General features: G+C 34.3%; 1 protein-coding gene across 5 annotated transcripts; it reads left to right on the forward strand.

The window, feature by feature from the left end:
- The first annotated feature begins 2,220 nt into the window (after positions 1 to 2,220).
- On the forward strand, positions 2,221 to 23,661 carry LOC120085921 (callose synthase 1-like). Of its 5 annotated transcripts, none has more exons than XM_039042233.1 (43): positions 2,222 to 2,375; positions 2,978 to 3,187; positions 3,388 to 3,488; positions 3,792 to 3,910; positions 3,998 to 4,091; positions 4,498 to 4,608; positions 4,718 to 4,834; positions 5,178 to 5,270; positions 5,353 to 5,444; positions 5,660 to 5,786; positions 6,429 to 6,566; positions 6,669 to 6,745; positions 6,830 to 6,923; positions 7,529 to 7,651; positions 7,743 to 7,860; positions 9,149 to 9,483; positions 9,579 to 9,631; positions 9,718 to 9,778; positions 11,002 to 11,083; positions 11,183 to 11,232; positions 11,330 to 11,416; positions 11,888 to 12,025; positions 12,117 to 12,211; positions 12,304 to 12,388; positions 12,467 to 12,633; positions 12,723 to 12,846; positions 12,926 to 13,023; positions 13,098 to 13,215; positions 13,418 to 13,569; positions 13,856 to 13,965; positions 14,039 to 14,164; positions 14,268 to 14,336; positions 17,581 to 17,743; positions 17,815 to 17,974; positions 18,689 to 18,808; positions 18,886 to 19,004; positions 19,118 to 19,201; positions 20,698 to 20,810; positions 20,915 to 21,144; positions 21,226 to 22,020; positions 22,125 to 22,175; positions 22,811 to 22,996; positions 23,099 to 23,353. In XM_039042233.1, exons 2-43 carry the CDS (start codon positions 3,004 to 3,006, stop codon positions 23,351 to 23,353), a joined length of 5,814 nt encoding a protein of 1,937 aa, XP_038898161.1. In that variant the 5' UTR covers positions 2,222 to 2,375; positions 2,978 to 3,003. The 5 variants fall into 5 exon arrangements, with proteins under 5 accessions (XP_038898165.1, XP_038898161.1, XP_038898162.1 ...); XM_039042234.1 differs by lacking the exon at positions 2,222 to 2,375 and adding an exon at positions 2,382 to 2,613; XM_039042235.1 differs by lacking the exon at positions 2,222 to 2,375 and having other exon boundaries at positions 3,004 to 3,187; positions 23,099 to 23,661.
- The last annotated feature ends 3,491 nt before the right edge of the window (positions 23,662 to 27,152 follow it).

Genomic DNA, 27,152 nt, shown 5'->3' on the forward strand with positions numbered 1-27,152 from the left:
TTAAAAAAGGTTTAAGAACTAATTAAAATACAATACTGAAAAAGTCATTTCACAATTTCATCCCTACATTGTTTTTGTTTTGTTTTGTTTTGTTTTGTTTTTTTTTTTTTAATATTAACTTATAACTATCAACTTTTTCAATGTTATGTTAATTTAAACTCTAAATTAATAATGGTATCAATTTGAACCTTAAAATTTAGGTTGTATCATTTTAAATCTCAAACTAATAATCGTATCAATTTAAACCATGAATTTTCATAATTATATCAAGTTAAATTCTCCATTATGTTTTATTTGAATGTACACTTATGAAAGTTTAGGATTTATATTGAGACAATTATTAGTTTGAAGCTTAAATTGATATAATTTCTAAAGTTTAGGATTTCCATAGATAAAATTTTTAATTTTTTTCAAAGTTTAGAAGTGTAAATTGATTTTTTTTTTTATTTTTTTTATTTTTTTATGAGCAATGATACATTTTGCCATTGATATCCTCACTTTAATAACAACCACAATATTTATATGAGTAATAGTATGTACATATATATTTTTTAAAACTTTGTAAGAATTTTCAAGATAAATCATATATTACATGTTGCAATATTTAAATTTGGACCCTTTACCTATACTTTTTGTTTAAATAAAACGTTAAATAACAAGCCAACGAAAAAAAAACAGTGTGAGTTTGTTAAAAGTCTTTATGTATTCTCAAAATTCATTCACACGATATATAATAAATTAGGATAAATTGTAAAAACTACCTATAAAATATAGAAAAAATCGTAAAAAATCAAGTTTTCAAATTTATAAAATATTAAAATTATACCTTTAAACTTATAAAATGGTAGAAATTATAAAAATTACATAAGTTACAAGAGTCGAGTCAAAATTCTATAATTTTTGTAAGTTTAAATATTGAACTTCAACGTCAGTATAAATTTGAGAGTCTAATTTTTAAAATTTACTAAGGGTGATAGTCGATTTTGAGGTCAATCAAGAACCAAACTAAACCAATCAATTTTACAAATAAGAAATCAAAACCAATGTCCAATAAATAACAAAACAATTGGATTGGTTTTATTTGGATCAGTTTATTATCGATTTGATTCTCTTTTTTTGGCATTTTATTTCTCTCTTCCAATTTTTATTTTTATTACAAGTTTGTTTTGAATTGGTCGATTTTGTTAATTTAAAATTAAAATTGAGTCTATTTATTTTTTCATAAATGGAAATTTAACATTTTTTCTTGGTATTTTTCAAAATAAAAAACATACAAGCTCCATAATAATTTGTTTTTTTATAGACAATAAATATACATACGCTATAATAATTAAAGTAAAAGATAATTTATTTTTAAAGATATATATACCATTGGATCGATTTGAATTTAATTGATTTTTCTAATAAAAATCGATTCGAATCAATACTTTTTGATTTTCACTAAATACAAACTAAAATATGTAATTATATACTAAAAACCAAATCAAACCATTGGATGGATTTGAATTGGTTTTTTGATTTTTGGTTAGACTCTAACTAATACGATGGTTTTTGAAATTGCGCAATAAATTAGAAGTCTATCGGAAAATTTTGAACAAAAAGGATTTTATTATTAGGAATTATATTTTATTCCCTTATATATGGTAATGGATTGGGTTTTTTAAATGTAGGTCCCATTTACGTGAAAGTCTGTGCATGAGAGTAGTTATCATATGCAGTCAATTCCAAATAAACCAAACTACATCGACAAGTCAACTTCCCCCCTTCTACCATACGATTTATAATTAATTAATTTCCACTCATTTTCATTACTATTAAAATTAATTAGAAGAATTTACATCATAATTATTTTCAATTAATTAAATTAAATTAAATTATGCTAAACCTTCTTTTGGGAGTGTAAGATTTAAATCTCCCATTTCCCAAGAAGAAAAAGAACTAAAAGATAATATCAAATACGAAAGTGAGTAATAAAAAATTATTTGGATAAAAGTATAAATATTAAAATTTAAAGACAAAGTAAAAACTAAACTCAAAATTAAAGAAAATATTTTAAAATTTAAGAATTAAATTAAATTCAAATTGAGTAACATCTTTAAACCTAAAAAGTAATTGAGTAACATCTTTTAAAAGTAAATGAAAACTATGAGACCAAATAATATATTTTTTTTCATGGGCTAATTTTGGGCATCGCAGGAATGAGAAAGTTTGATAAATTACGTGGCGTGTTGTGATTGGGTAAACGACTAGAACTGAAAAATCAGGCCATTTCTTCATTGATTCGTCCACATCCGCAGTCGTCTCCTTCCTCCGGCTTCTTGCCTTGCCGCTGTGTTTCCGCTTCCTCTCAAGCTTCTCTCTCACTCTAACCATTTGTAAAATTTCAATCTCTTTTTCTTTCTGAAACTATTTGTGAACTTTCCTTTAACTTTTGCCACTGTTCTTTACTGTCTATACTTTGTAGCTACCTTCTTTTTGCTTTACTTCTTCCATCACTACACGGCCCACTTCTTTCAGTCTTTATCTCAACTTTTCGTTTGTTTTTTGGCAATCCCAATTACCTCTTTTGGTGATTTGATTCAATTTTTCTGCTACTTAGCTGAACGAGTTCGGGTATGGCTGGATGGGATTTGGACTGTTTTGTGTTGTTGTTACTTACTGATTGTATTTTGGTATTTGGTAGTGAATCTTGGATTGGTGGGTGTACTTTCGAGTTCGATTACTGAAATGAATTTTGGAAGTGGAATTTCTTGTACTTTTGTTTCTTCTCACTTCGTTGCTTGCTAATCAAGTTTCAATCTCTTGATTAATCTACTGGTTGGTGGGGGTGGGGTTATGTTCTTGATAATTGCTTCCTCGTCTACTCAGCAGAAGTGTTGTGTTTTCAATTGGTTCTCTTTTTGTTAATCCACTGTTGCTCCTCTCGCGAACTTTGAAGTGGGAATCTTCTAAATTCATGGTGGATTTGTGATTTTAGGCTTTGGTGTTTAGTACTGATTAAACATGGCTCAACGAAGGGGTTCGGATCAACAACCGGGTAAGAAGATCATGCGAGCCCAAACACTTGGGAATTTAGCTGAGTCGATGATGGACAGTGAGGTGGTTCCTTCTTCACTTGATGAGATCGCGCCAATTCTTCGTGTTGCTAATGAAGTAGAGGCAAGCAACCCTCGGGTTGCTTATCTATGTAAGTTGCAATAACTTTGCCTGAAAACTTGGAATTCGTTTAAAGTACTTACCACCTTCTTTTTTTAACTTCAATTGTGACCTCTTACTCGTAAGGCTGATTGGTTTTGATTCAATTGCTGAGCAATTATATTCTTGAAGAATTACTTCGAGAAGAAAAGTGATGTTAACTTCAGGAAACCATTGCATTTTCTGGGTCAGGTCGATTTTATGCATTTGAAAAGGCTCACAGATTAGATCCCACTTCAAGTGGACGTGGAGTTCGGCAATTTAAAACTGCACTTCTTCAGCGTTTAGAGCGGGTATTTGAGTCCTTCTGTCTGTTCTATATCTCTACGTTCCACTTTTTGCTTGTAGTTTCCCTTTATGTATATCCACACGCATACTTGTTTGCAACATAGTGTGACTACACAAAATCATTTAGGAGGTAATGGACTGCTTGGGTTTGCTTTGATGTTTCCTTAGTTATGTACTGTAATCATATTTTCATACTAAGGAAAAAGAAAAGTAATGCATTGTAATTATATGCATCTTGCGATGAAGATACCAATTTGGACTTAACTTCCTTTCAGTCTATGTTGCTGACTGGTAGTGCTGCTTTTCAGGAAAATGTAACAACATTAGCTGAAAAGCAAAAGAGTGATGCTCGTGAAATGCAAAGCTTTTATCGACATTACTACACAAAATATATACAGGCCTTGAATGAGCCTGGCAAAGCTGATCGGTAGTTTTAAAGAAAATAATGTAGTTCGTTTGGTTGTTTGAATTTGTTGCTCTGCATTATTTGAGCTGATGTTCTCTTCCTGACCAGTGCCCAACTGACAAAAGTTTATAAAACTGCCGCAATCCTTTTTGAAGTTCTGAAGGCTGTGAATCAAACAGAGGCTGTAGATGTAGCTGATGAGGTAAAACTGATAATATTATAATGTAAACTTTGCAAGATATTTTTCTGTTCACCTTTTATTTGATTTGTTGCAGTAATATCTTGAATTAATCTGTCAATGTCAAGTGTCAAGTGTGTTAGAGTGTTGATATAAAGTTAAATTTTTCATAACCCATCAACTTAAGGTTTTGTATTGGTTGGTGATTTAACATGGTATTAGAGCGGAAGATTCTGAATTCGAACTATTGTAAAGTCAAGTCCTCCCCAAGTAATATTGAATTTCATTTGTCGGGCCTTAAACAAATTTTCAAGCCTCAAGTGAGGAGTGTTATATAATATTAAATTTACCATAACCCATCAATTTAAGCTTTTAGGTTGATTTACAACACATAATTATTGTTAATATTTTTTCTGATTTATGTCTACAGATTTTGGAGGCTCACAACAAGGTTGAGGAGAAACAGCAGATGTATCGACCATTTAACATACTTCCTCTTGATCCTGATAGTCAAAATCAGATAATCATGAGAATTCCGGAGGTGTCATCATGTCATCATGTCATCTTTTTCATTTTCTTGTTCTAGTTTGCATCTGCATCTTCATGAGCTTGAATGCTCGATTTATATTAGAACTTATTTGCTTTTACAGATTCAAGCTACCGTCTCTGCCCTTCGTAACACCAGGGGTTTGCCATGGCCAAAGAATCACAAGAAGAAAGTAGATGAAGATATCCTTGATTGGCTTCAGGCCATGTTTGGTTTCCAGGTAATCAATGAAGATTGTTAGGCTTGTGTGGAACAAATAGGAGAAAGAATTTCTTGATCTTTTATGATGATTTGAAAGTGAAAACAACTAGTATTTATTCTAGTTTGTTACAGCAGAAGCCTTAAACGTCTGAAATAATTAACAAACAGCCTTCCAAACAGCCATCAACCAACTAAAACAACCTCCTGACTACTTTCAAGACAACAAACGGTAAACCAGAACTTAATCAAGAATTCTATAAGAACTAGAACTATTCAAAAGATTCCAGTAATGGACCTACATCATAAATATATTATTCTTAAGCAGAGGGATTCATATTTCACTCACTAGTTACTAATTGCAGGAGGGCAACGTGGCAAATCAAAGGGAACATCTGATTTTATTGATTGCAAATGTTCAGATGCGGCAGTTATCAAAGCCTGATCAACGACCCAAGGTTTTATTCTGCTCAACTTTCTTCTGATCATATTCCTTCCTCTTCATAGTCGCTAATTTCTGCCAACCCTTTTACATTTTAGTTGGATGACCGTGTTCTTACAGAAGTCATGAAGAAGCTTTTCAAGAATTACAAAAAATGGTGCAGGTATCTGGACCGCAAAAGCAGCCTTTGGTAAGACTCTGTTTTTGTGCTTCTTGAATTGTTAGAATTCAACGGTCTAGTTAGTTGTAGGAATATCAGCACAATAAAGCTTCTGCCTTTTGTTGGGGAATTTGGTTAGTAATTGCCACAGAGCAAGAATATATACAATTCACAGTCCATAAAACTTTTAAACTAGTGCTATCTTATTCACGCTTTATAACCAGTATGATTTTCATATTTGGCAGGTTGCCAAAAATCCAACAAGAAGTTCAGCAGAGGGAGTTACTGTACATGGGTTTGTATCTTCTTATATGGGGAGAAGCTGCAAATTTGAGATTCATGCCCGAGTGCCTGTGCTATATATATCATCATGTATGTATTAACATCTTTAACATTCTAGTACAATATTTTTTAACCTATATGCCTTTCTTTGCCTTTTCGCTAAGATCAAGCATAGTATTTGACATTATCATATTCTTGAACTTGTGCATCTTCTACCTATTGTTGGAAGGTGATTTTTTAGAATTGTTCCTTATTATATGGACGTACTTCTTTTAGTGTATACTAACTGGTGACTTGTTCTATTGAGTAAATCAGTTGATGCTAACAGGAACCCTCAATATTAGGATAAGTTATAGTAAACCCAATCTCTTCTCAATAGAATAGGATAATTTATCTTCAAACTCAATAGGATAGGATAATTTATCTTCAATAAATGACAGTTTTCAGGCTTTGGTGAGGCCGGATCTTCAATATCTTGTGAGGGTCATAAAAAAAGAATATATTATATTTTTCATTTTTTTTTTAAAAAACCTTATTGTTCTTTTTCATCATGAAGTGAAATTAAAAAAAAATCAATATGTACTTGGAACATTTGGAAGAATGTCCAGAAGTGGTGTAAGATAGCTGGAATCAGAAGTTTAACTTACGCAATTTACAAAAGAAAAATGTTGCTTCCTGTCTGTTAGTTGACTTGACTCTATGGATTCACCTTTTAACGTTAAAACTTTTTAGATGGCATTTGAACTGTATGGCATGTTGGCTGGAAGTGTGAGCCCAACGACTGGAGAGCACATCAAACCAGCTTATGGTGGCGAAGAAGAGGCTTTCTTAAAGAAAGTTGTTACTCCAATATACGACATAATATCTAAGGTATTGCATATAATCTCCTTGATCATTGAAATGGGTTGGTTTCCAGCTCCTTCTGCAGATTGATAGCTGAGTATCTCCTTCATTTATTATTTGCATTTATAGGAAGCAAGAAAAAGCAAAGACGGTAAATCAAAGCATTCACAGTGGAGAAATTATGACGATTTGAATGAATATTTCTGGTAAGCCTTTTGTCATCAGTTCCCCATTTCTATTTCATATTGAGTTTTCAAAATATGAAGGATTTCGGTGGTGCAACTTTGTAGGTCTATTGATTGCTTCCGCCTTGGTTGGCCTATGAGATCTGATGCTAATTTCTTTCAGCATCCTTCAGAACCTGTTAGAAGTGACAAAGATGATGTATGCAATATTTCAAATTCTGATATTTATTTGTCCATGTTCTTCTTGTAGATTCCTTCAACACGTTATCTCCGTTTCTTTGGGAATTTATTGATCAGTTCATTTCAAGATATTACTGTATTTAATTTTTAATAAATTTTCTTCTCTCTGCCTAGCATTCTCGCATTCTCTTTCAATGGTTTAGATGTCTTTCAAAATAGTCATCGTCTAGACGAGAACTTGCATCTCTGATTTGATTGGAGTCGCCTCTTCTTATGGTCTGGGGAAGTGAACTTGGACGACATCAATGTAGTTACAATACAAACAAAATATAATGCCAGATGTCCTCAGATTGAGAAAGGAACATGAACAATGGACAAGACTTGCAATCATTATTCATTAGAGGGACATATTCCTTTTAAGAAAGGAGGCAGCTTAATTCATCTAGCCATAAGATAAATCCTGATCCTAAGCAAATTCTTATTAAATCACTCCATGGTACATTAGTTGAGACAAAATTATTAGAGGGCTTTCTAAACGTTTGATCTCCTCCCCCCACAGTTTCTAATCTTTAGACTTCTTTGCTGGAATAGTGTACTCATGATGCAAAAATGTATCATTTCCAGGGAAAAAAACTAAATGCCAGAAATCGATGGATGGGGAAAGTTAATTTCGTGGAAATACGTTCATTTTGGCACATATTCAGAAGTTTTGACAGGATGTGGAGTTTTTTTATATTGTGTTTTCAGGTAAGTTACTTGACACGATGACTTTTCTTTCTTTCTTTCTTTCTTTTTCCCCCCATAAATTGGTAATATTATTGAAATATGTTCTTCGTAGGCAATGGTAATCATTGCTTGGAATGGTTCAGGGGATTTGGGTGCAGTATTCAAGGCCGATGTCTTTAAGAAAGTACTGAGTATCTTTATAACAGCAGCAATCTTGAAACTTGCACAGGGTACTGAAAACTGGTTCATTTCTGCTAATCCGTCTCGTTTGATTATTCATGTAAAAAAATGTGCTCGACCTGTACTTCACTTATATTTCCTAATTTCTGTTTAGTTTTTTGGTTTCAATTCTCTAAAGCTGTTCTTCTGTTTTTTCTACTACCATTCTACGATTTTTCATTCTAATATGTTGACATAAATTTGAAGAAAATAGTACAACAAAGATAGAACATTGGAGAATTTGTTTATATGCTTTTGGGATACACTTTTTTCTTCTTTATTTTCCTCTTTTGATAAGATACATAACTATAAAAAATGTAAAAGGTGGATGCTCTCAATATGGGAATCTTGAAAACTTATGTTTCAGGAGGGCATTTGAAACTCTTGAGATGCCCCAATATCTCCAAATGCTTGAACATCCTTACATTACCTCAAAACAAATATGGTAATCTAGATGTCCATTTTATGAAAGTCTTGGATTCAAAGAACTAGCCCCTTGGGCCTTATCATCCTAGATTGGACCTGCTTTTTGCGTAGTTAGTTGAGTTATGCCAATATGGCTTCTCTGTTCAGGATGTTGTTCTTTTCAATACCATTTTGTATTCTTTCATTTTTCTGGATGAAAGCTTGGTTCTCAGAAAAAGAAAGTCACATGGATATTCGTTTTAGATCATTAGTGGCCACCTCTGCTACATTAGATCAGAATAACCAGTCAAATCTTATTGAATAACCAACCTCTCTTAAATTCAACCGCACAGCCGGTTAAGCTTAAAACAACTGTTAATGATAAAACTAAAATCTAACAGATCAACTAAAGTAACAACAATTAATTATCCAAACTATCAGTAGTCTCTAAAAACATAGAATTTTTTTCCCTCTCTATTTTATGTTACACTTGATACTTAAGTGAATGACAATAACATCTGTGGTTATGCATTATTTGTGGAAGATATGAGATGAAAGAAATGTTAGAATCTTCTGGGATAAGAACAAGTTGAATAAGGATATTATCGACACTATCATTCATAATGCCTTTTTTTGGTGCAAAGATATACCAGCTATACATGGTCATAGTTTTTCTTTCCTTATTGCAAATTGGAAACACCTTTTGTATACCCTTTAATTGGGTTCCTTTTGTATTCTCTTAGAATGGGTTCCTCATCTACCCTTGAATATCTATGGATATTTCATTTAATCATTGAAATTGTTTCTTATCTAAAAAAGAAAATGAATGACAATAACAACAATTTGAGCAGAATAAAAATCAGATGTTTATTTATTTATTTGTTTCATTTTCAGCTATTATTGATTTTATCCTTAGCTGGAAAGCAAGGAAGAGCATGTCCTTCTATGTCAAGTTAAGATACGTACTTAAATTTGTATCGGCTGTGGCATGGGTTATAGTATTATCTGTAGCATATGCCTTGAGTTGGAAGAATCCCTCTGGCTTCACTCAGACACTTAAAAGTTGGTTTGGGAATAGTTTAAGCTCGCCTTCCTTCTTCATTGTGGCTATTGTTATTTACTTATCTCCAAACATGCTTTCTGGGCTGTTGTTCATTTTTCCAACAATTCGGCGTTTCCTGGAACGTTCAAATAATAAGGCTGTGATGCTCATGATGTGGTGGTCTCAGGTAATGAGATCAATGCTTCAAACTTCATATGGACACTTCATAGAGTTTGATTCTTGTCTTCCTGATTATTAATCAAATGTTTGAATCCAATCCAGCCTCGGCTCTATGTAGGAAGGGGAATGCATGAAAGCTCATTGTCACTCTTGCAGTAAGAAGTTTGATCTTGAGTGTTGAGTAGGCAAGCTTAAATCGTCATGAACTTCTCTTAATCTTAAGTTTCTATCTGATTTTCAGGTACACTTTCTTCTGGGTTCTGTTAATTATGTCAAAGTTAATATTCAGCTACTATCTAGAGGTACTTCTTCGCTTCTAACTTTTCCCCATAATCAAGGATTTGAAAGAGCCCCATGTACTGATATTTATACAAATTCGTTTATCATAATTTATTTGGTCAGCGTAGTTACCTTAACAGGCCTCAACACTAACCATAATGGCTTAACCGGACCTCACCCATAGTAACAATACACTCACATGCAGAAACAGAGGACATAAAGTTTCCTCATAAAGCTGGAACTGAGATGCTGGCGAAGCTTGGTAAAAATTCTGCAATTTGATCTTTTGAAGAGACAAATTGAACAGAAAGACACTTTATAAATCCATCATTTTGCACATATGCACGCATACACACACCAAAAAAATAAAAAATAAAAAATCAGTCTTGATGTTCTTTACATTCACATGAAATATTGGATTACTGGCTTAAGAAAAAACCAGAAATATTATGGATAAGGAGGATCCTGCAAAAAGATGTTTAGATCACAAGGCAGCTGCCATAGCCAGTACAATTCAACTGCTGTGGATGGTGGAGATAAAGTTTCTTCTCTGCCTCAGTGGAAGACATTGAGATGGTTCTGAAAATTACATTTGTTCAATCAAACACGTAACCGGTACAATCTATGGAAGCAGGGTCAATGTTTTGAGAGAATTTTTGTTTCAGTTTGGGGCTGTCGTAGTTTTAATTTGTAGAAAGCGAGCACTTCTCATTGTGAAAAATCAAATGTCATCGAGCTTTATAAAGGAGAAACAAAAGCAAGAGTATTAAGTTGGCATTTATTAGTAAGAAAACCAGTAGGAATTTAACATCCTAGGCAGGTGGCCGCTGTAGGGTTTGAACCTATTTCTTCAAAGTCATTTTCACAGGCCTCAATGCAACAGTCAATTCAGAGTGGTTCTTTATTAGTTATCAACATTTCCGTTGTCAGTGACATTTAGAAATAATTTATACAATTATGACAGTTTTTGTTGTTTATGTCTCTTTAGGTTGCTGTGTGTACACTGTACACCACTGTTTTCTTCTTATGTTCAGTCAATGGGAAATGGATTAATGAATGAAATATAGGGAGAGTGACACCTATTGACAATTTATATGAGTACCTTGATAGTTACTGATTTAGAAATCTAATAATACAATGTTGCATACACTAGTACTAATAAATGTTTGTCAAAATGTACTGATCTGTTCGGGGGTTTGGAAATTTTCTTAATGCATTGCATCCATTTCTACTGTTGCTTTTGCAGATTAAGCCACTTGTGGGTCCAACGAAAACCATTATGCGAGTTCATATTGGAAAGTATAGATGGCATGAATTCTTTCCTAGAGGTTAGAGCATATGGTAACATGAGGGACAACCATTGATTTGTTGCCATGAAATAATTTTTCATTATTTTAAAATTTTTCTATAAAAAAATATTGTTGCAGCTGAGAATAACATTGGTGTCGTGATCTCAATCTGGGCTCCCATTGTTCTTGTACGTGATTGTGCATTCAGAAATTATGTCTGCTAATCCTCTATAAAAAGCACAGTTCTCTTTTTGCTGACTAGTTTACATAAGCTACTTTCTGTAGGTTTACTTCATGGATGTGCAGATTTGGTATGCCATTTTCTCCACAATATTTGGTGGAATTTATGGTGCATTTCGTCGCCTTGGAGAGGTTAGTGGAACTTCATTCCTTTTTTCCTATTCCTAAAACGTCTCACAATAACATGTCACTCCTAGTCACCCGTCTGTTTGGAAAAATTCTGTTCATCAAACATACACTGTTGCATATCTTCAAAACAATTTTCACCTGTTTTTATGCAAATGAATTTTCCATATTGATTTCATTTCATCAACAAAGCGAAAAGAGACTACATAAATTGGGATACTCTAGTAAAACCTCATTACAAAGTGTAAGTCTCCCTCCACTTGACAGCCAATTTTTTTTTTTCATATACTAATTTTCTACGGCGGCAGATTATATTCTAGCAGTGAAGTCATAAATTTCATTGATTAATGATATTTAGCAACCAGGCTTCTATGAACAATTCTCCAATGAGTTTCTAGTGGCTTTTCATATACTTTTAACCTATTTATGTAAGCTTTTGAATCTTGGAACTGTGCTCAATATTGATCTTGTAATTAGATACGGACATTGGGAATGTTGAGGTCTCGGTTTCTATCACTTCCTGGTGCTTTTAATGCCTGCTTGATTCCGGTGGAAAAGAAGGATCATACTAGAAAGAAGGGGTTGATGGCCAATTTTGGTCGTAAATTTGATGAGGTTTAGTACTACTACTTGTACAAGATATGTAATATAAAAACAATATATTATGAAAGGATTATTCGAACTTACTGTGGAAATTATAAAATAGATAACACCGGATAGAGATGATCAGGCTGCGAAGTTTGCTCAAATGTGGAACGAAATAATCATTAGTTTCAGGGAGGAGGATCTAATAAATAACAGGTGAAATAAGTATTTCAATGTTTGTGCATCTTGACACTCCAAATTTCCGTTACAACAATCTCAAGTTTTTAACTTTTCCCATTTTGTTCCAGGGAAATGGACTTATTGCTTGTACCCAACTGGATTGACCCTGAATTATCCCTTATCCAGTGGCCTCCGTTTTTGCTTGCTAGCAAGGTATTATATCTTTGCACTTTATTTTTTATACGAGTTCTGCTTAATCTGTTATACTTTTATCTTGTCCTTGTTATGTAGATACCAATAGCATTGGATATGGCCAAAGATAGCAATGGAAGAGACCGGGAGGGGGAGCTTAAGAAGAGACTAAGTACAGACAAATATATGCTCTGTGCTGTTCGAGAGTGCTATGCTTCCTTTAAAAACATAATTAATTTCTTGGTTCTTGGAGAACATGAGAAATTGTAGGTTTATTCTCATTAATCTTAAGAAAGTACGTAATTTTGTCAGTTTTTTATGTTTCTCTAACTTTCTGTTTGTTTGTTGTTTCCAGAGTAATAAAGGAGATCTTCACCATAATTGATGATCATATTAAAGAAGAAAATCTGATAACTGAACTAGATATGAGAGCTCTCCCTAGTCTCTATGAGCAATTTGTTCGGCTGATTGAATATATGGTAATTCTATTACTACATAACATTTATATTTTTATTTAATTCACTTGTTATTAGTTCTTAATATATCTCATTGTTGTAGTTAGCGAATAAAGAGGAGGATAAGGATCAGGTTGTAATAGTCTTGCTGGATATGCTAGAGGTTGTAACAAGAGACATAATCGACGAGGAGATTTCCAGGTATGTCTTGTGCTAGAATTGCCTTTTGCTATTCCATTGTTGTTTCTATTTATTCTTTTCCCCCCTATCTGTAGCTTGGTTGAGTCAAGTCATGGTGGATCTTTTGGAAAAGATGGGAAACCAAGAGCACTTGACCGGCTTTTCGATAAACTCAACTTTCCAATTCCTGAAACTGAAGCTTGGAAAGAAAAGGTAAATTCCATCAGATATGGACATTGATGCTAAATGTTGAGATGATGAACCAATCACATACAGATTTCATTTTAAAATGTCAGGAGACCTGGCACATGGCTGTTGATATAATCTTTTTTCCAGTTACTTCTAAGTTTTCATTCTTCTTTCTGTTGAAATATCCATAGAACTCTCCCTTGTGTTAACCTATAAACATTTGCAGATTAGAAGACTCCATTTATTGCTTACCGTTAAGGAATCAGCTATGGACGTGCCATCTGATTTAGAAGCCAGGAGGCGTATTTCCTTCTTCTCCAATTCATTGTTCATGGAGATGCCCCCTGCTCCAAAAGTTCAAAATATGCTGTCATTCTCGTAATGTCTTAATTTAGTAACTTTCAATAACGAAGATATTGGCAACGTACGTTAAACTTTTTTCATACTACTATTAATCGTTACTCTGAAGGGTGCCCTTAGTTGTGTTCAACTTCTCTTGTTATTAGCATTTTTCACATTTGATGATAATATGATACACCTGTCATCCTTGCAATATTCTCTTTTTGTTTCTGCTACAGTTGAAGGAAGTTGCTGATGGTAATATATCTGATAAATTTTTATTTAAAGCTTCTGTACTAATGGACTTTCCTTTTTCTTGGCCTAGAATCCTTACACCGTACTACTCTGAAGATGTTCTCTTCTCTATGAATCTTCTGGAGAAGCCAAATGAAGATGGAGTGTCTATTCTTTTCTACTTGCAGAAAATTTTTCCAGGTTTTTTCTTGCCCTTCTCTTTGATTTTTATATATTGTGAAGTTCCATTTTTTAAGGCTTATAATTCCAATAGAGCAATGGACAAACTTTCTTGAAAGAGTCCAGTGTGGAAGTGAAGAAGAGTTGAAAAACAATGAAGAGCTTGAAGAGCAGCTCCGTCTTTGGGCATCATACAGAGGTCAAACATTGACGAAGACGGGTAAAGTAAAGCAACACCCCCCACCCCACCACCCACCCATGTCTGCTCTGTTATTTATCACTGTTGCATCTTGACCATTTTCTCTAACAAATGCAAATAATAGTACGTGGCATGATGTATTACCGCAAAGCTTTGGAACTTCAAGCATTCCTTGATACTGCAGAGCATCAAGGTATTTACAGAAAGTTTGTTTGCTGTTTCTTTTCTAACCACTAATGTACACTAGTCCATTAACTATCCGATGCTGATTGCTTTTCTCCTGTAAGTATGAATTTTCAAGAAAGACCTTTTTGTTTCTGACCCTTTTAATTCCAATCGCAAGCTTATTGCAGGGGAATAATTTTCTTTTTCCAGATCTAGCAATCACAAGAGTAGACAGATCATAAATTCTTCAATTGTGGTTATAATAGGATAAATAGACTCGTATCGGTTGTTCTTAACTAATGAGAGGGAAATGAGAAAAATGATAAGTGTGTATATTTCATTTTAGAAAACTTTAGATAAATACATATCTTAAGTCTAAAAATAGGTTCCACAATGTTAGCAACTAATCCCACTAACTCCACAAGAATAGGAACTTAGACTTGACTACAACTAAAAATAACTTCAACTATTTCCTAGAAACTAGGAATTGACTCTAGACCAACTCAAAAACTAATTTGCAGTTTTGAGTTACTAACATTCTCTTCCTAACTCAAATATTGCAAACACCTAACTTGCTCCTAAGAGCTTGAAATCGACTCACACAAAACCCAGGTTCAGCAAGTGATCATCCATCTTGCCGTACCATGTCCTAGGAGCTTGCTTCAACCCATAGAGAGCCTTCTTCAACAAATAAACCTTCTACTCTTGTCCTGGTATGATGAATCCGTCTGGTTGCTTAACATAGATCTCTTCTTCTAATACTCCATTTTGGAATGTTGACTTCACAACTAGCCGATACACCTTCCATCCATGTTGGGCTGACACAGCCAGTAACAACCTGATTGTGTCCATTCTTGCAACTGGTGCAAATGTCTCAGAAAAATCAATTCTCCAGACTTGCGCATACCCTTTTACCACTAACCTGGCCTTGAGTTTGTTCACAGAGCCATCTGGGTTCAATTTGGATTTAAAAATCCAATTGACTCCAATCACTTTCCTGTCTGCAGGCTTCTCCACCAGCTCCTCCAGAACTGGTACTCCTACTGCCATCTCATTCTTCTGCTGATACTGCAATCCTTTCTGATGAAAATGGCCCAACTTCTTGTGCCATAACTTAGTGTTATTTACTTGACACTTGAAAGCTATTTGCTTCTTCTCGAGTGGATCCAACGAGAAGCTTTTGTACTGCATCTTTATTTTGAACAACTCATTCCCGTTGGAATCAGAAATGGGGCACTTTCCTTCTTCAAACAACACTTTGAATCCCTTCTCTACTAATTGACCAACGCTTAACAAGTTTTGATCAATTTCAGGGACAAACAACACTTAAGTAATCAACTTGGTTCCAACACAATTCTCTATTGACACTGTGCCTTTCCCCTTTACTTCTAGATACTCACCGTTTCCTATCTTCACCCTTGACTTGAATGGCTTGTCAAGGTCCTTGAACAACTCTTTGTCACTTGTCATGTTATTGGTACACCCACTATCAACCAACCAACCATCACATTGAGTGACTGATGAGAAACAAGTAGCCACAAAGAGTTGATCTTCTTCTTGCTGTACTACAACATGTACTCCTCCTTGCTGTTGAGTTTTTGCTTCCTTACAGAATTGTTCAATGTGCCCCAATAAATTACATCTTTTACACTTCACATCTGGCCTTCTCCAGCATCTGAAATGTGGATGATTTTGCTTCCCACAGTGCTTGCATGTACTACCAGCATCCTTTGCAGCAGACTCCGAGCTACTGTTGCCACTTCCCTTCTTCCCTTTCCCCTTCTTCTCTCTTCCACCTTCTCCCTACTGCACTCTAGCTTTCAATGCCCCCTCAATGCTTCCTTCTTGTCTCATCAACCTCCTCTACTCTTGTGCTTGCAAAGCACTAACCACTTCTATCACCTTGAGGTTTGAGAGGTAGCCACACCGAGGGGGCTAGAAGAGGGAGGATCTAGGCTATCATATCTTGGTCTTTAGTATTTTCTAAGGAAGCAATGGTTGCTTCATATCTCTCAGGTACTGAAACTAGAATTTTCTGAACCAATCTATTGTCAGATAAATTGGTTTCTAATACTCTTGCCTTGTTAGCAATCCCAATCAACTTATCGTAGTACTCTTTAATGGACTAAAAATCCTTCATTTGCATTCTCTCGAATTCTCGTACCAAGTTCAACACTTTCATGCCTTTAATCCTCTCATCACCTTCATACTCATTTTTTAGGAACTCCAGATCTCCTTTGCCGACTTCAAGGCCATAATTCTGTTGAATATGGCGGGAGACACAATTGCATATAGGCAAGCTCGAGCTTTTGCCTTCTTGGTGACCCTCTCCTTGTGAGTCTTGATCTGATGTATTGTTAGGTTATCAGGAAGTGGAGCAATCTCATAGTCTTGCTCAATTGTTTCCCAATAATCACAACCCTCCATGTAGGCTTGCATTCTGATAGCCCATGCCTGGTAGTTTTCACCATCAAACACATGTGGAGCCAATGAAGAAAGACTGATCCTAATTCCATCTCTAACAACTCTCACAGGTGTATCACTCACTTTATCTAGGAGATATTTCACTGATTCTCACTCACAAATCCCTTAAGAATTGAGGGCTCTGATACCACTGTTGTTCTAACTAATGAGAGGGAAATGAGAAAAATGGGAAGTGTGTATATTTCATTCTAGAAAACTCCATACAAATACATATCTTAAGTCTAAAATAGGTTCTACAATGTTAGCAACTAATCCCACTAACTCTACAAGAATAGGAACTTAGACTTGACTACAACTAAAAATAACTTCAACTATTTCCTAGAAACTAGGAATTGACTAGACCAACTCAAAAACTAATTTGCAGTTTTGAGTTACTAACAGTATCAGATATATATGTACTAGAAGAAATATGTGTGAGGACGTGTGTGTGTGCATGGGGAGAGTTAGTTAGCTATGTAGCAGAGGGAGGGCAGTGTGTTCTTGTGTAAAAACTCAAACCTTTGAAACTGTAGAGTTGCATCTTCTCACCTCATTTTTGGCTATGTTGGATTAGTAGACTCTCAATATTACCAGTTGCTTTATCTGTTATTAATAAATCCACTATAAAATTTTATGTAAATTGGTTCGAGGAATTAATTGAAATTGGGGGTAGAAGATTACAAAATTGTTAATATCTTTAATCTGCAAGAAAGAGGCAAATGTGTACTAAAAGCTTGTCTCATATTGTTCCATTTATAAATAGTATAAATATTAGGAACAAGTTTTATAAGTTTAATGTTTTTACCCAGAATTGTTGAAAGGCTACAAGGACGCTGTGGATAGCCCTTTGTGGGCGCAATGTCAAGCAGCAGTTGACATGAAATTCTCATATGTTGTCTCCTGCCAGCAATATGGTATTCACAAACGTTCTGGTGCTGCTCCTGCTAAAGACATTCTGAGGCTTATGACTAAGTATGTTTCTGATAACAATTTTCCTCGTTGATGCTATTCCTATATTCATGTTATAATTTCTCATTGTGTAGGTACCCATCTCTTCGTGTTGCATATATTGAAGAACTTGAAGAACCAAGTAAAGATAAATCCCGGAAGACTAATCAGAAGTCTTACTACTCAGTTCTAGCAAGGGCTGCTATGCCCACAAAATCAAAAGATTCGAGTGAGCCAGTTCAGAGTTTAGACCAGGTATAAATCCAGACTATCGTTGAATACAGATTGGTCTAACAAGTACATGTACAACTATTGAATAGAATGTGAGACGATTCCTATTGTTGAACATGAGATTTCCCTTTTATATTCTTTCATTAATTCTTCATGAAAGCTTGGCTTCTCATATAAAAAAAAATTACTGGAACAGATCGTTCATTGCAATTAGATATATCCTAGTGGTTCTAGAATCTAAACCGTTTGGTTAGTCTCATTTATGGCCACCTGCTTAGACAAATAGGCTAGAGTATTGTGGATTAGGTGGCAAAAGGCTTCACTTTGGGGAGGTGGTGCTGTAGAAATATCTCAGGACTTCCTGGAATAAGCAGAGAGGAGTATGAGATATGAGAATCCTTAAAATCCAAGGCTTTTCTTTTACTCTAATTTTTTTGTGATTATGGTTATTTCTTATCGATGCCAATTCAGTTTTTATTATTCTCACTATAACTAACACCAATTAAAGGAATTTTTGTGACTTCATGGCTTTGCTTTTGCACTCTGCTTTATACTGAAATTTTAGTTTCTTATAAAAAGAAATCATACAGTGGCAATGTGTCCCCTATTCCTGTAGTTTTTATCGTGTGTTTTTATCAAATTATATCTTTACAAAGATGCTTTCCTCTATAGTTATCTACTTATCATCCACATCCCCCATACACTGCTGATGCGAGTGTTTAATTTCCCTTAATATAGACCATATATCGGGTAAAACTTCCTGGGCCAGCAATATTGGGTGAAGGGAAGCCAGAAAATCAAAACCATGCAATTATTTTCACTCGTGGGGAGTGCTTACAAACTATTGACATGAACCAGGTACCACATATTCCAATACAATGCTTAGGAAACTAGTATGTTTGCTAATAATCAGAATGTGAACTACCTATTAATAGGATAATTACATGGAAGAGGCCTTCAAAATGAGAAACTTGCTCGAAGAGTTTCTTACAATGCATGATGGTGTCAGATATCCTACGATTCTTGGACTTAGAGAGCATATATTCACTGGCAGGTATCTATCAGTTTTGTTTGCTGGAAATTGAATTCAAAATTTACTTCGATCTGAATATGTAACTTCATCACTTCAATTCAGTTTTTCACTGCTTAGTCTGATCAATTTTGCAGTGTTTCATCTCTTGCTTGGTTTATGTCAAATCAAGAGAACAGTTTTGTAACTATCGGGCAGAGATTGTTGGCAAACCCTTTGAAGTAAGATTTCTACACTGTTTTCTCACTTCTTTGTATTACAACATGGTAATAATTGTAAACGTCCACGACCAGATCTATTTTATTTGAAATACTCGTTAGGCTGTACAACTTTGTCCTGGAGTTATAAGGAGATAGATTACAAATGCTCTCTGTGTTTCGATCAGATTATATACTCTGAAGCACTAGCAACTAAGGGTTTTCAGGGCAGCTAGGACTTTTTCTTAGTGAGATTTAGATTTTTGGAGTTCGGATTACTTTTTTGGGATGACAGCCGTTACTGCCCACATTGAAAGGAAAAGCACCCTAAATCTAGATGATTTGCACTATCTAACCAACCACAATGACCATGAAAGACCATCAACCAGTACAAAAAGAAACATTACAAATATAAATAATCAATATACTCATCATACACAACAAAATTTAAGAATAGACCTCACATAATATGCTGCACAACCTTTGATTCGACATTTGGTATTCAACTGGCATTCTTGCCTATGCCAGCAATGGCTACCGTCAGCAGAGATTAGATAACTCTTGACGCAAATCACAAGGGAGAGCTTCATAATGTTGTGCTTGATATTCAACAACACACAAGATATTTCAAGAAAAAGCTTGATAGGGTACCCTCTTTTAAAGATAAAAATGAAAGCTGGCAAAAGATAATTAATATCAATCAAGTAATCAGATTATAACAAAATCAAATTGGTATGGAGAGTGGGAACTTTGGTAGAACTCGATGTGTATTCGTAAATTCTTTGAAAACTAAGCATCAATTTTCTTGAGGACATGAATAAAAAGAGATTCAGAGGAAGAACTGGAGTGTGTTAATTCAACAATTGATTGAATAATAGGTTTGATATGAAGCATGATATCTCTCGCAATTATAGAGACAAAAGATCCTTCAAATTTGGGTGACAAAGGAAAAATTCATTGGAGATAACAAAGGAAGGCTATAAGCTTCAAATGGTCAACTCAATGACTCTAAACTATCAAAAGAAGTGGCTTTGATTCTGGATTTTGCGCCTTTAAATTCTCATGTGTTTATACTGAAGGACGAGTACCAGTTATCTCTAAGGAGGGAATTAGTGTAGGAAATGATGTAATAGGTTTGGTAACTCCCTTATAGTTTACTATTATTATTGTTATTATTGTTATTATTTTGTATTAAATAGTTCTTAGTTAGTTCTTTCATTCCCCTATAAACGGGGGATTTGAGGCATTTGTATTAGAACTTGATATTCTTTGGAGATCGAAAAAACCACTTTCTTTAATAGTTCTCTGAGAAAGTTTAGACTCCATCACCAGCAAAACAAGGAGTAGGATTCGTTGTTGTAACATCTGTGATAATTAGAACATAATATTAAGGTCTGAACTTCATTTTATTAAAATTTTATCTAAATTATATTAATTATTGTCATATATTTTGGGTTTCTTAATGCTCAATCTTACTCATCGCAAATTAATTTGTCTTATACCTTTGGCTTCACATTCAGAGTTCGATTCCATTATGGCCATCCAGATGTTTTTGATAGATTGTTCCACCTTACCAGAGGGGGTGTTAGTAAAGCTTCCAAAGTCATCAACCTGAGTGAGGACATATTTGCAGGCATGTTCATAATCATAAAAGCCCTTTGTTTTGTATTCAAAGTTTCAAACAAGTAATCTGGTTTAATCATATATTCTATTCATGTATGTGATTTTGAATTGCAGGTTTCAACTCCACCTTGCGTGAAGGTAATGTTACTCATCATGAATACATACAAGTTGGTAAAGGGCGGGATGTTGGCCTTAACCAGATCTCCATGTTTGAGGCTAAGATAGCCAATGGCAATGGCGAACAGACATTAAGCCGTGACATGTATAGGCTAGGTCACCGATTTGATTTCTTTCGCATGCTGTCTTGTTATTTCACCACCGTTGGTTTCTATTTCAGTACTTTGGTAAGTATGAGAAGTCTGTCTTTAACTCATCTATATTCATTTTGCTTCATTCACGAGATAAACCTAATTTTTCATTGACAGCTGACAGTGCTCACAGTCTATGTCTTTCTATATGGCCGCCTTTACCTTGTTCTCAGTGGCCTTGAAAAAGCTTTGAGTACTCATCCCGCCATTAAAGACAACAAGTCCCTCCAAACAGCTCTTATTTCACAGTCCGCTGTGCAAATTGGACTTCTGATGGCATTGCCTATGATGGTTGAAATTGGACTGGAAAGGGGTTTTCGGGCAGCTTTAAGTGATTTCATACTAATGCAGCTGCAGCTTGCACCTGTGTTTTTCACATTCTCTTTGGGAACCAAGACACATTATTATGGAAGGACATTGCTTCATGGAGGTGCAGAGTACAGAGGTACCGGTCGGGGTTTTGTGGTGTTCCATGCCAAATTTGCTGACAATTACAGGATGTATTCTCGCAGTCATTTTGTCAAAGGAATTGAATTGATGATTCTTCTTCTGGTTTACCACATACTTGGCGTTTCATATAGAGGTGTGGTTGCTCATGTCTTGATCACCATATCAATATGGTTTATGGTAGGAACGTGGCTTTTTGCTCCTTTCCTCTTCAATCCATCAGGCTTTGAGTGGCAAAAGATAGTCGATGACTGGACAGATTGGAAAAAATGGATTGTCAATCGTGGAGGAATCGGAGTATCTCCTGATAAAAGTTGGGAGTCTTGGTGGGAGAAGGAGCATGATCATCTAAAATACTCTGGAAAGCGTGGCATCTTTGCTGAGATATTACTGTCACTACGATTTTTCATCTTTCAGTATGGACTAGTATATCACTTGAAAATAATCGACTCCCAAAGCTTTCTGGTACGAAGATTGTTCCTGCATTCTTAACAATTCCTTGGTTTAAGGATGTTTTTACTAAGCATATAAGCATATTTATTCTACTTAATTATCTCTTAAAATTTCAGGTTTATGGCCTTTCTTGGGTTGTGATCATTTCAATATTGCTCCTGATGAAGGTAAGAAAAATATTCTTCTGGATCCTCCTCCCTTGTTTGGGTCAAACCATAAACTGTGTTTAGGAACCTTATTTGGATTCATCTTGTTTACTGCTCAAGAAATAGTTGGACCTCCAAGTGGGGTGACTTTTATAACTAGGGCCATTTACATTATTCTAGATAATAGAAACGTAAATGTATCCTATATAGGGATCCATAAATACTCCTCTGCCTCTAGTGATAATTCACCTTCTTTGTTTCCTTTTTTCTTTTTCTTGTGATAATTCATATTTGCCTTCAGAAAGCCAGATTGGGACTTATCCGTTGTTGCGCTTAGGCCCTTTTCTCCGAGGGTTGAGCCTGAAGATGGAAACTTTCTCCAAAAAGAAGATCGATGGGAGTGGGACAAAATAGTTTGCTATTTTCCATTTTATAACCAGAAGTTAGAAATATGTAACTTTCGAATGATTATTTTGTTGCTAAATAATTGAAGCAGATATAGAGGCCCAGAAGCTATTCCTACACAATGAGCTTTATAAACTTCAGAAGTTTCATTACTAGTTCTTCATTAGCTCTCTTTATCTGAAATGAATAATATGGAACCACTACTTTCCAGTCATTGATGCGATTACCCTAATACCATTCAAACTTTGTAGGCGGTATCCGTTGGACGACGTAAATTCAGTGCAAGCTTTCAGTTGTTATTTAGGCTGGCCGAGGGTTTTATTTTCATTATCTGTGTGGCTGGTTTCATTACTTTAGTTGCAATCCCTCATATGACAATCAGGGACATCATACTTTGCCTTCTTGCCTTCTTGCCAACAGGATGGGGCCTGCTCTTGGTCAGTATACTTGAACATCTCCATCCTAGATATACTTTGACATTAGTTTTACATTCCTTTCTGCTCACTACTTTATTAATTGTCTTCATCTTCATGGTTCAGATTGCACAAGCTTGTAAGCCCTTAATTCATCATACTGCATTATGGGGATCGGTTCGTGCCTTGGCGCGGAGTTATGAAATTGTCATGGGATTGCTTCTGTTCACACCTGTAGCATTCCTGGCTTGGTTTCCATTCGTTTCCGAGTTCCAAACACGAATGCTGTTCAACCAAGCATTCAGCAGAGGTTTGCAAATTTCTCGTATTCTTGGCGGGCCTAGAAAAAAGGAAAAGAGTTCATCCACAGACAAGGAGTAAATATACTCAGATTCACAAACAATGCAAAGATAAGATTGCCACGATTCTGAACTGTAGATATCTCCAAGCTTTTTATTACTGTAAATGCTGTTATTTCCTCTGCTCTCTATATTTATGGGTTGCTTTCTCTCATTGAGATAATTATTATACTGAAGATGGTGGAAATTTGTTCAAATTGCCATTTACCATCTGATCATATTTGTAGATTCATTGTATACTGTGTGAATACATTATACAGATATTTTATTTGAATTGGTTGTAAATTATAAGGGTGAAGATTATGACAGCAGCCTCTTTTTTTCTTTTCCTTTCATTTTTTTTAAGCAGCCTTCCACTCAACTTCTAACCTCCTAATCGACAAGTTTGCCAAATTAGCTAAGTTGACAATCAAATGAAAAATGAAATACAGTTAAAAAAATAATTACTTTTTTTTTTTTCCACTTTCAAGAGAATATAACTTTTAATCTTTATCGGCAATATGTGAAATTTTTATTCTTTTTTTTTTTATAATTTGTGGAGTTGGAGAATTAAACCTATTTTCAAAGTTGATAGTATTATTCCATTTTTGGTTCGGTAGCCATTAAATATGAAAGGTGTTCATCAGGAAAATATTGAAACTTGGTTAGTTACATTTCATATTCTTCGTTTTCTTTTTAAAACAAATCCATCCACATAGAATTCGCAACGTAGCTTTACTTTGGCCTTTTATATATATATATATATTATTTTTAATGTCGTTTGTAATTGTAGGCATAATTCGCCTTGAAAATATACATTAAAAATTAATCATCACATAGATATAAAATTAATAGTTTATTGTCATTATATATTTAAGTGCAATATTTATGTGTATCTCGAGGTATATCTTTTTTTTTAATATATATATATATCTTATTCTAATCATACAGAAAATGTAATAAGTAATATTCATTGAAAAAGAAGGAAAAAAATGACAAATTATAATTGGACAAGTCGAAATGCATATGAGAAATTTTTCATGATAAGCACATGCGTCCGTTAAAATAGCCTAAATATTTAATAGGAAAGGGGTTGGATAATAATCCTTTGATTTTTAATTCTTGATTCTTTTAAAAATTAATCATATAAACACGAGTTTTAGCAATGGATTTATTTTAGTGTTTTTTTATAAACTTTCTATAAATATTTTCAAAACTAAAAAAAAATTAAAAAAATTATTCTTAAAAAATTAAATTTTATTTTTGAAATTTGATTAAGAATTCAAATATTTTCTATAATAAAAATGAAAATCATCCTAAAGAAATTAGGAAAAAAAAATTATTGCGGATATAAAAAAACCAAAAAACGAAATGTTAAGACCTTATTGGATAACTATTTGATTTTTGTATTCTATAAAAATGGCTTAATTCCCTTGTGTACCTATTCTCAATAAACAATAATCTAAGTAATTTTTTCAAAAAATAAAATAAAATAAAATAAGTAATAATAAGCACACATTCAACTAGAGATGTCCAATTTTCTCACGGGATCGTCTCGAAAGGGGCAAAAATTTCCCGATTAGGCAGGGAATGGGGGAGGGAGTGGGAAAAGAAAATTTTCTGTGAGTTAAACGGGGACGGGGGATGAGAAAAGAAAACNCCCCGGGAATTCCCCACCAGGAATCTCTGCTCGATCCCGTGAAAATGGGGAGCGAGGACGGGGATAGGGAATGACATCTTGGCCCTGTCCTACTTCGTGGACATCTCTACCTTCAGCAATTGATTGTTTACATATTTACTATATTTATTTAAAAAATAAAAATTAAAGGAAAATAATTTCCACGATTCTCCAATATAATCTTCTTTCAAGTTAAAGTCTTAATGTTTTTTTTAAAAAAGAATAAAAGTCTTGAGGTTGTTATTAAAAAAAAATGCCTTAAATATAAGTGGACAATTTTGGGTATATTTGGATTAACTCTTCAGATTTTTAATTTTTAAAATAAAATTAAGTCATTTTAGGGGGAAAAAAGTGAAGTATTTGGCAACCTTTAAAATTGCTTTTGAAACCATTTTAAAGTTCATTTTAATTCATTTTTATTAAAAGAGACTAAATAAAAATAATTTCTTAAGAAACACTTTTTTTTTTCTTTAGACCTTTATTTATCCTGCAAACAAACTTTTAAATTTTTTCAAATTTTTTTTAAATAATATTTTTTTTAATAAATAATGACAAAAATAGGATTGGGGGGAAATGTTTTAAAAAATAAGTGTTTTTAAAAAGTATTGATAGATTTAGGGTAGTGAAATCATGTACCCGGTACACAATTTCCATGTGGCAGACCACGTCAGCTGACTGGTTGACCGTTTAATCCATGTGGTAGACTCAATCTCGCTCTTAATCTTGCTCTCGCTCACAATCTCGCTCTCTCTAAACATCTCGCTCTCTTTTACAATCTCGCTCTCTCTTTACATCTCGTTCTCTCAATCTTTGAACTTTGAACCTTGAACCATATAATGTTCTAAGCTCAATTATGCTGATAAAATTCTGATGTTGAATCTAATTTTTATACATTAAACAAAAGATTGAGCTTAATTGAGCTTAGAACATTATATGGTGTTGACCGTTCTTTTATCAATGGTAAAACCTTGAACCATATAATGTTCTAACCTCGTGTAATGCTTATGAGTTTTACCATTGATAAACTCATTATGCAAACCTTAAATTCAAAAGAATTATCAATGGTAAAACTCATAAGCGAACTCGTGTACCAGTACACGAGCTCGCTTGACCGGTCAACCAGTTAGTTAACGTGGTCAGTTGACTGGATTAAATGGACTCGTGTACCCGGTACATGAGTCTGCCACATGGAAATCGTGTACCGGATACACGATTTCACTACCCTAAATCTGTCAATACTTTTCCAAAACACCTATTTTTGAAAATATTTCCCTAGCCCTATTTTTGTCATTATTTATTAAAAAAATTATTTTAAAAAAAATCAATTTCCTTTTCTAGTCTCATTCAAAAAAAAAAAAAAAAATCTTCTCCAAAAATATATATATTATACATTAATTTCAATAAATAAATGTAAACAGGATTCACTCTCACCGTCTTTAAATTAGGCCTAAAACGATTGTATCTCATTAAAAATAAAGAAAAAAAAAATCTTAAAATTACAAAATTTCACCTCTTTCTTTTTCTCTTCTCATTCTGCCTCACATCACATTCTTGATTCCTTCTGATTTTACTCTCACTCGGTTCTTTCATTCACAACTCGATCGAAACAGTTTTTGCACTTAATCGAATCGAAATTGTGATCTACAAAATGAAAGAAGACGCACCTGATCATCTTGATTTCATCAAATTGGAATCCGGATCAAACTCAAACTCTTGTAGCGATCAACTCGATGCGACGAAGAATCATCAGACAGGCGTCTTAGATCGATTCCAAACTTTGATCGCAACAATCACAGAGAAGAATCCGCAACTGAAAACAGAGCAGCATCCTTCGAAATCTGATTTTACAGAACAGGCCAAAGTTCCCGGCCAAAAACGCGTGGCCGGAGACCGGATCTCGGTAGCAATGGCGTCAATGATTTTGGAAACGGAAAAGGAAGAAGGTGGAAGGTTCAGAGAGTGTGATTCGGGTTCCTTTGAGTGTGATTCATGGAGCGACAGTGAGAATTCAAATGGAGAAAATTACGAAGAAATCGATTCTTGGCTGGTTCTTTTTGATTCATGTTCTGAGGAAAGCGAATATTCAAGTGATTCTTCTTGTGAAGAAAGTTGTGACGAGGACTAATGTGTCAATTTCAAAACTTCATTCGCTACTATATAACTC

This window comes from Benincasa hispida, chromosome 9, assembly GCF_009727055.1.
Source record: "Benincasa hispida cultivar B227 chromosome 9, ASM972705v1, whole genome shotgun sequence".
NCBI lineage: Eukaryota > Viridiplantae > Streptophyta > Magnoliopsida > Cucurbitales > Cucurbitaceae > Benincasa > Benincasa hispida.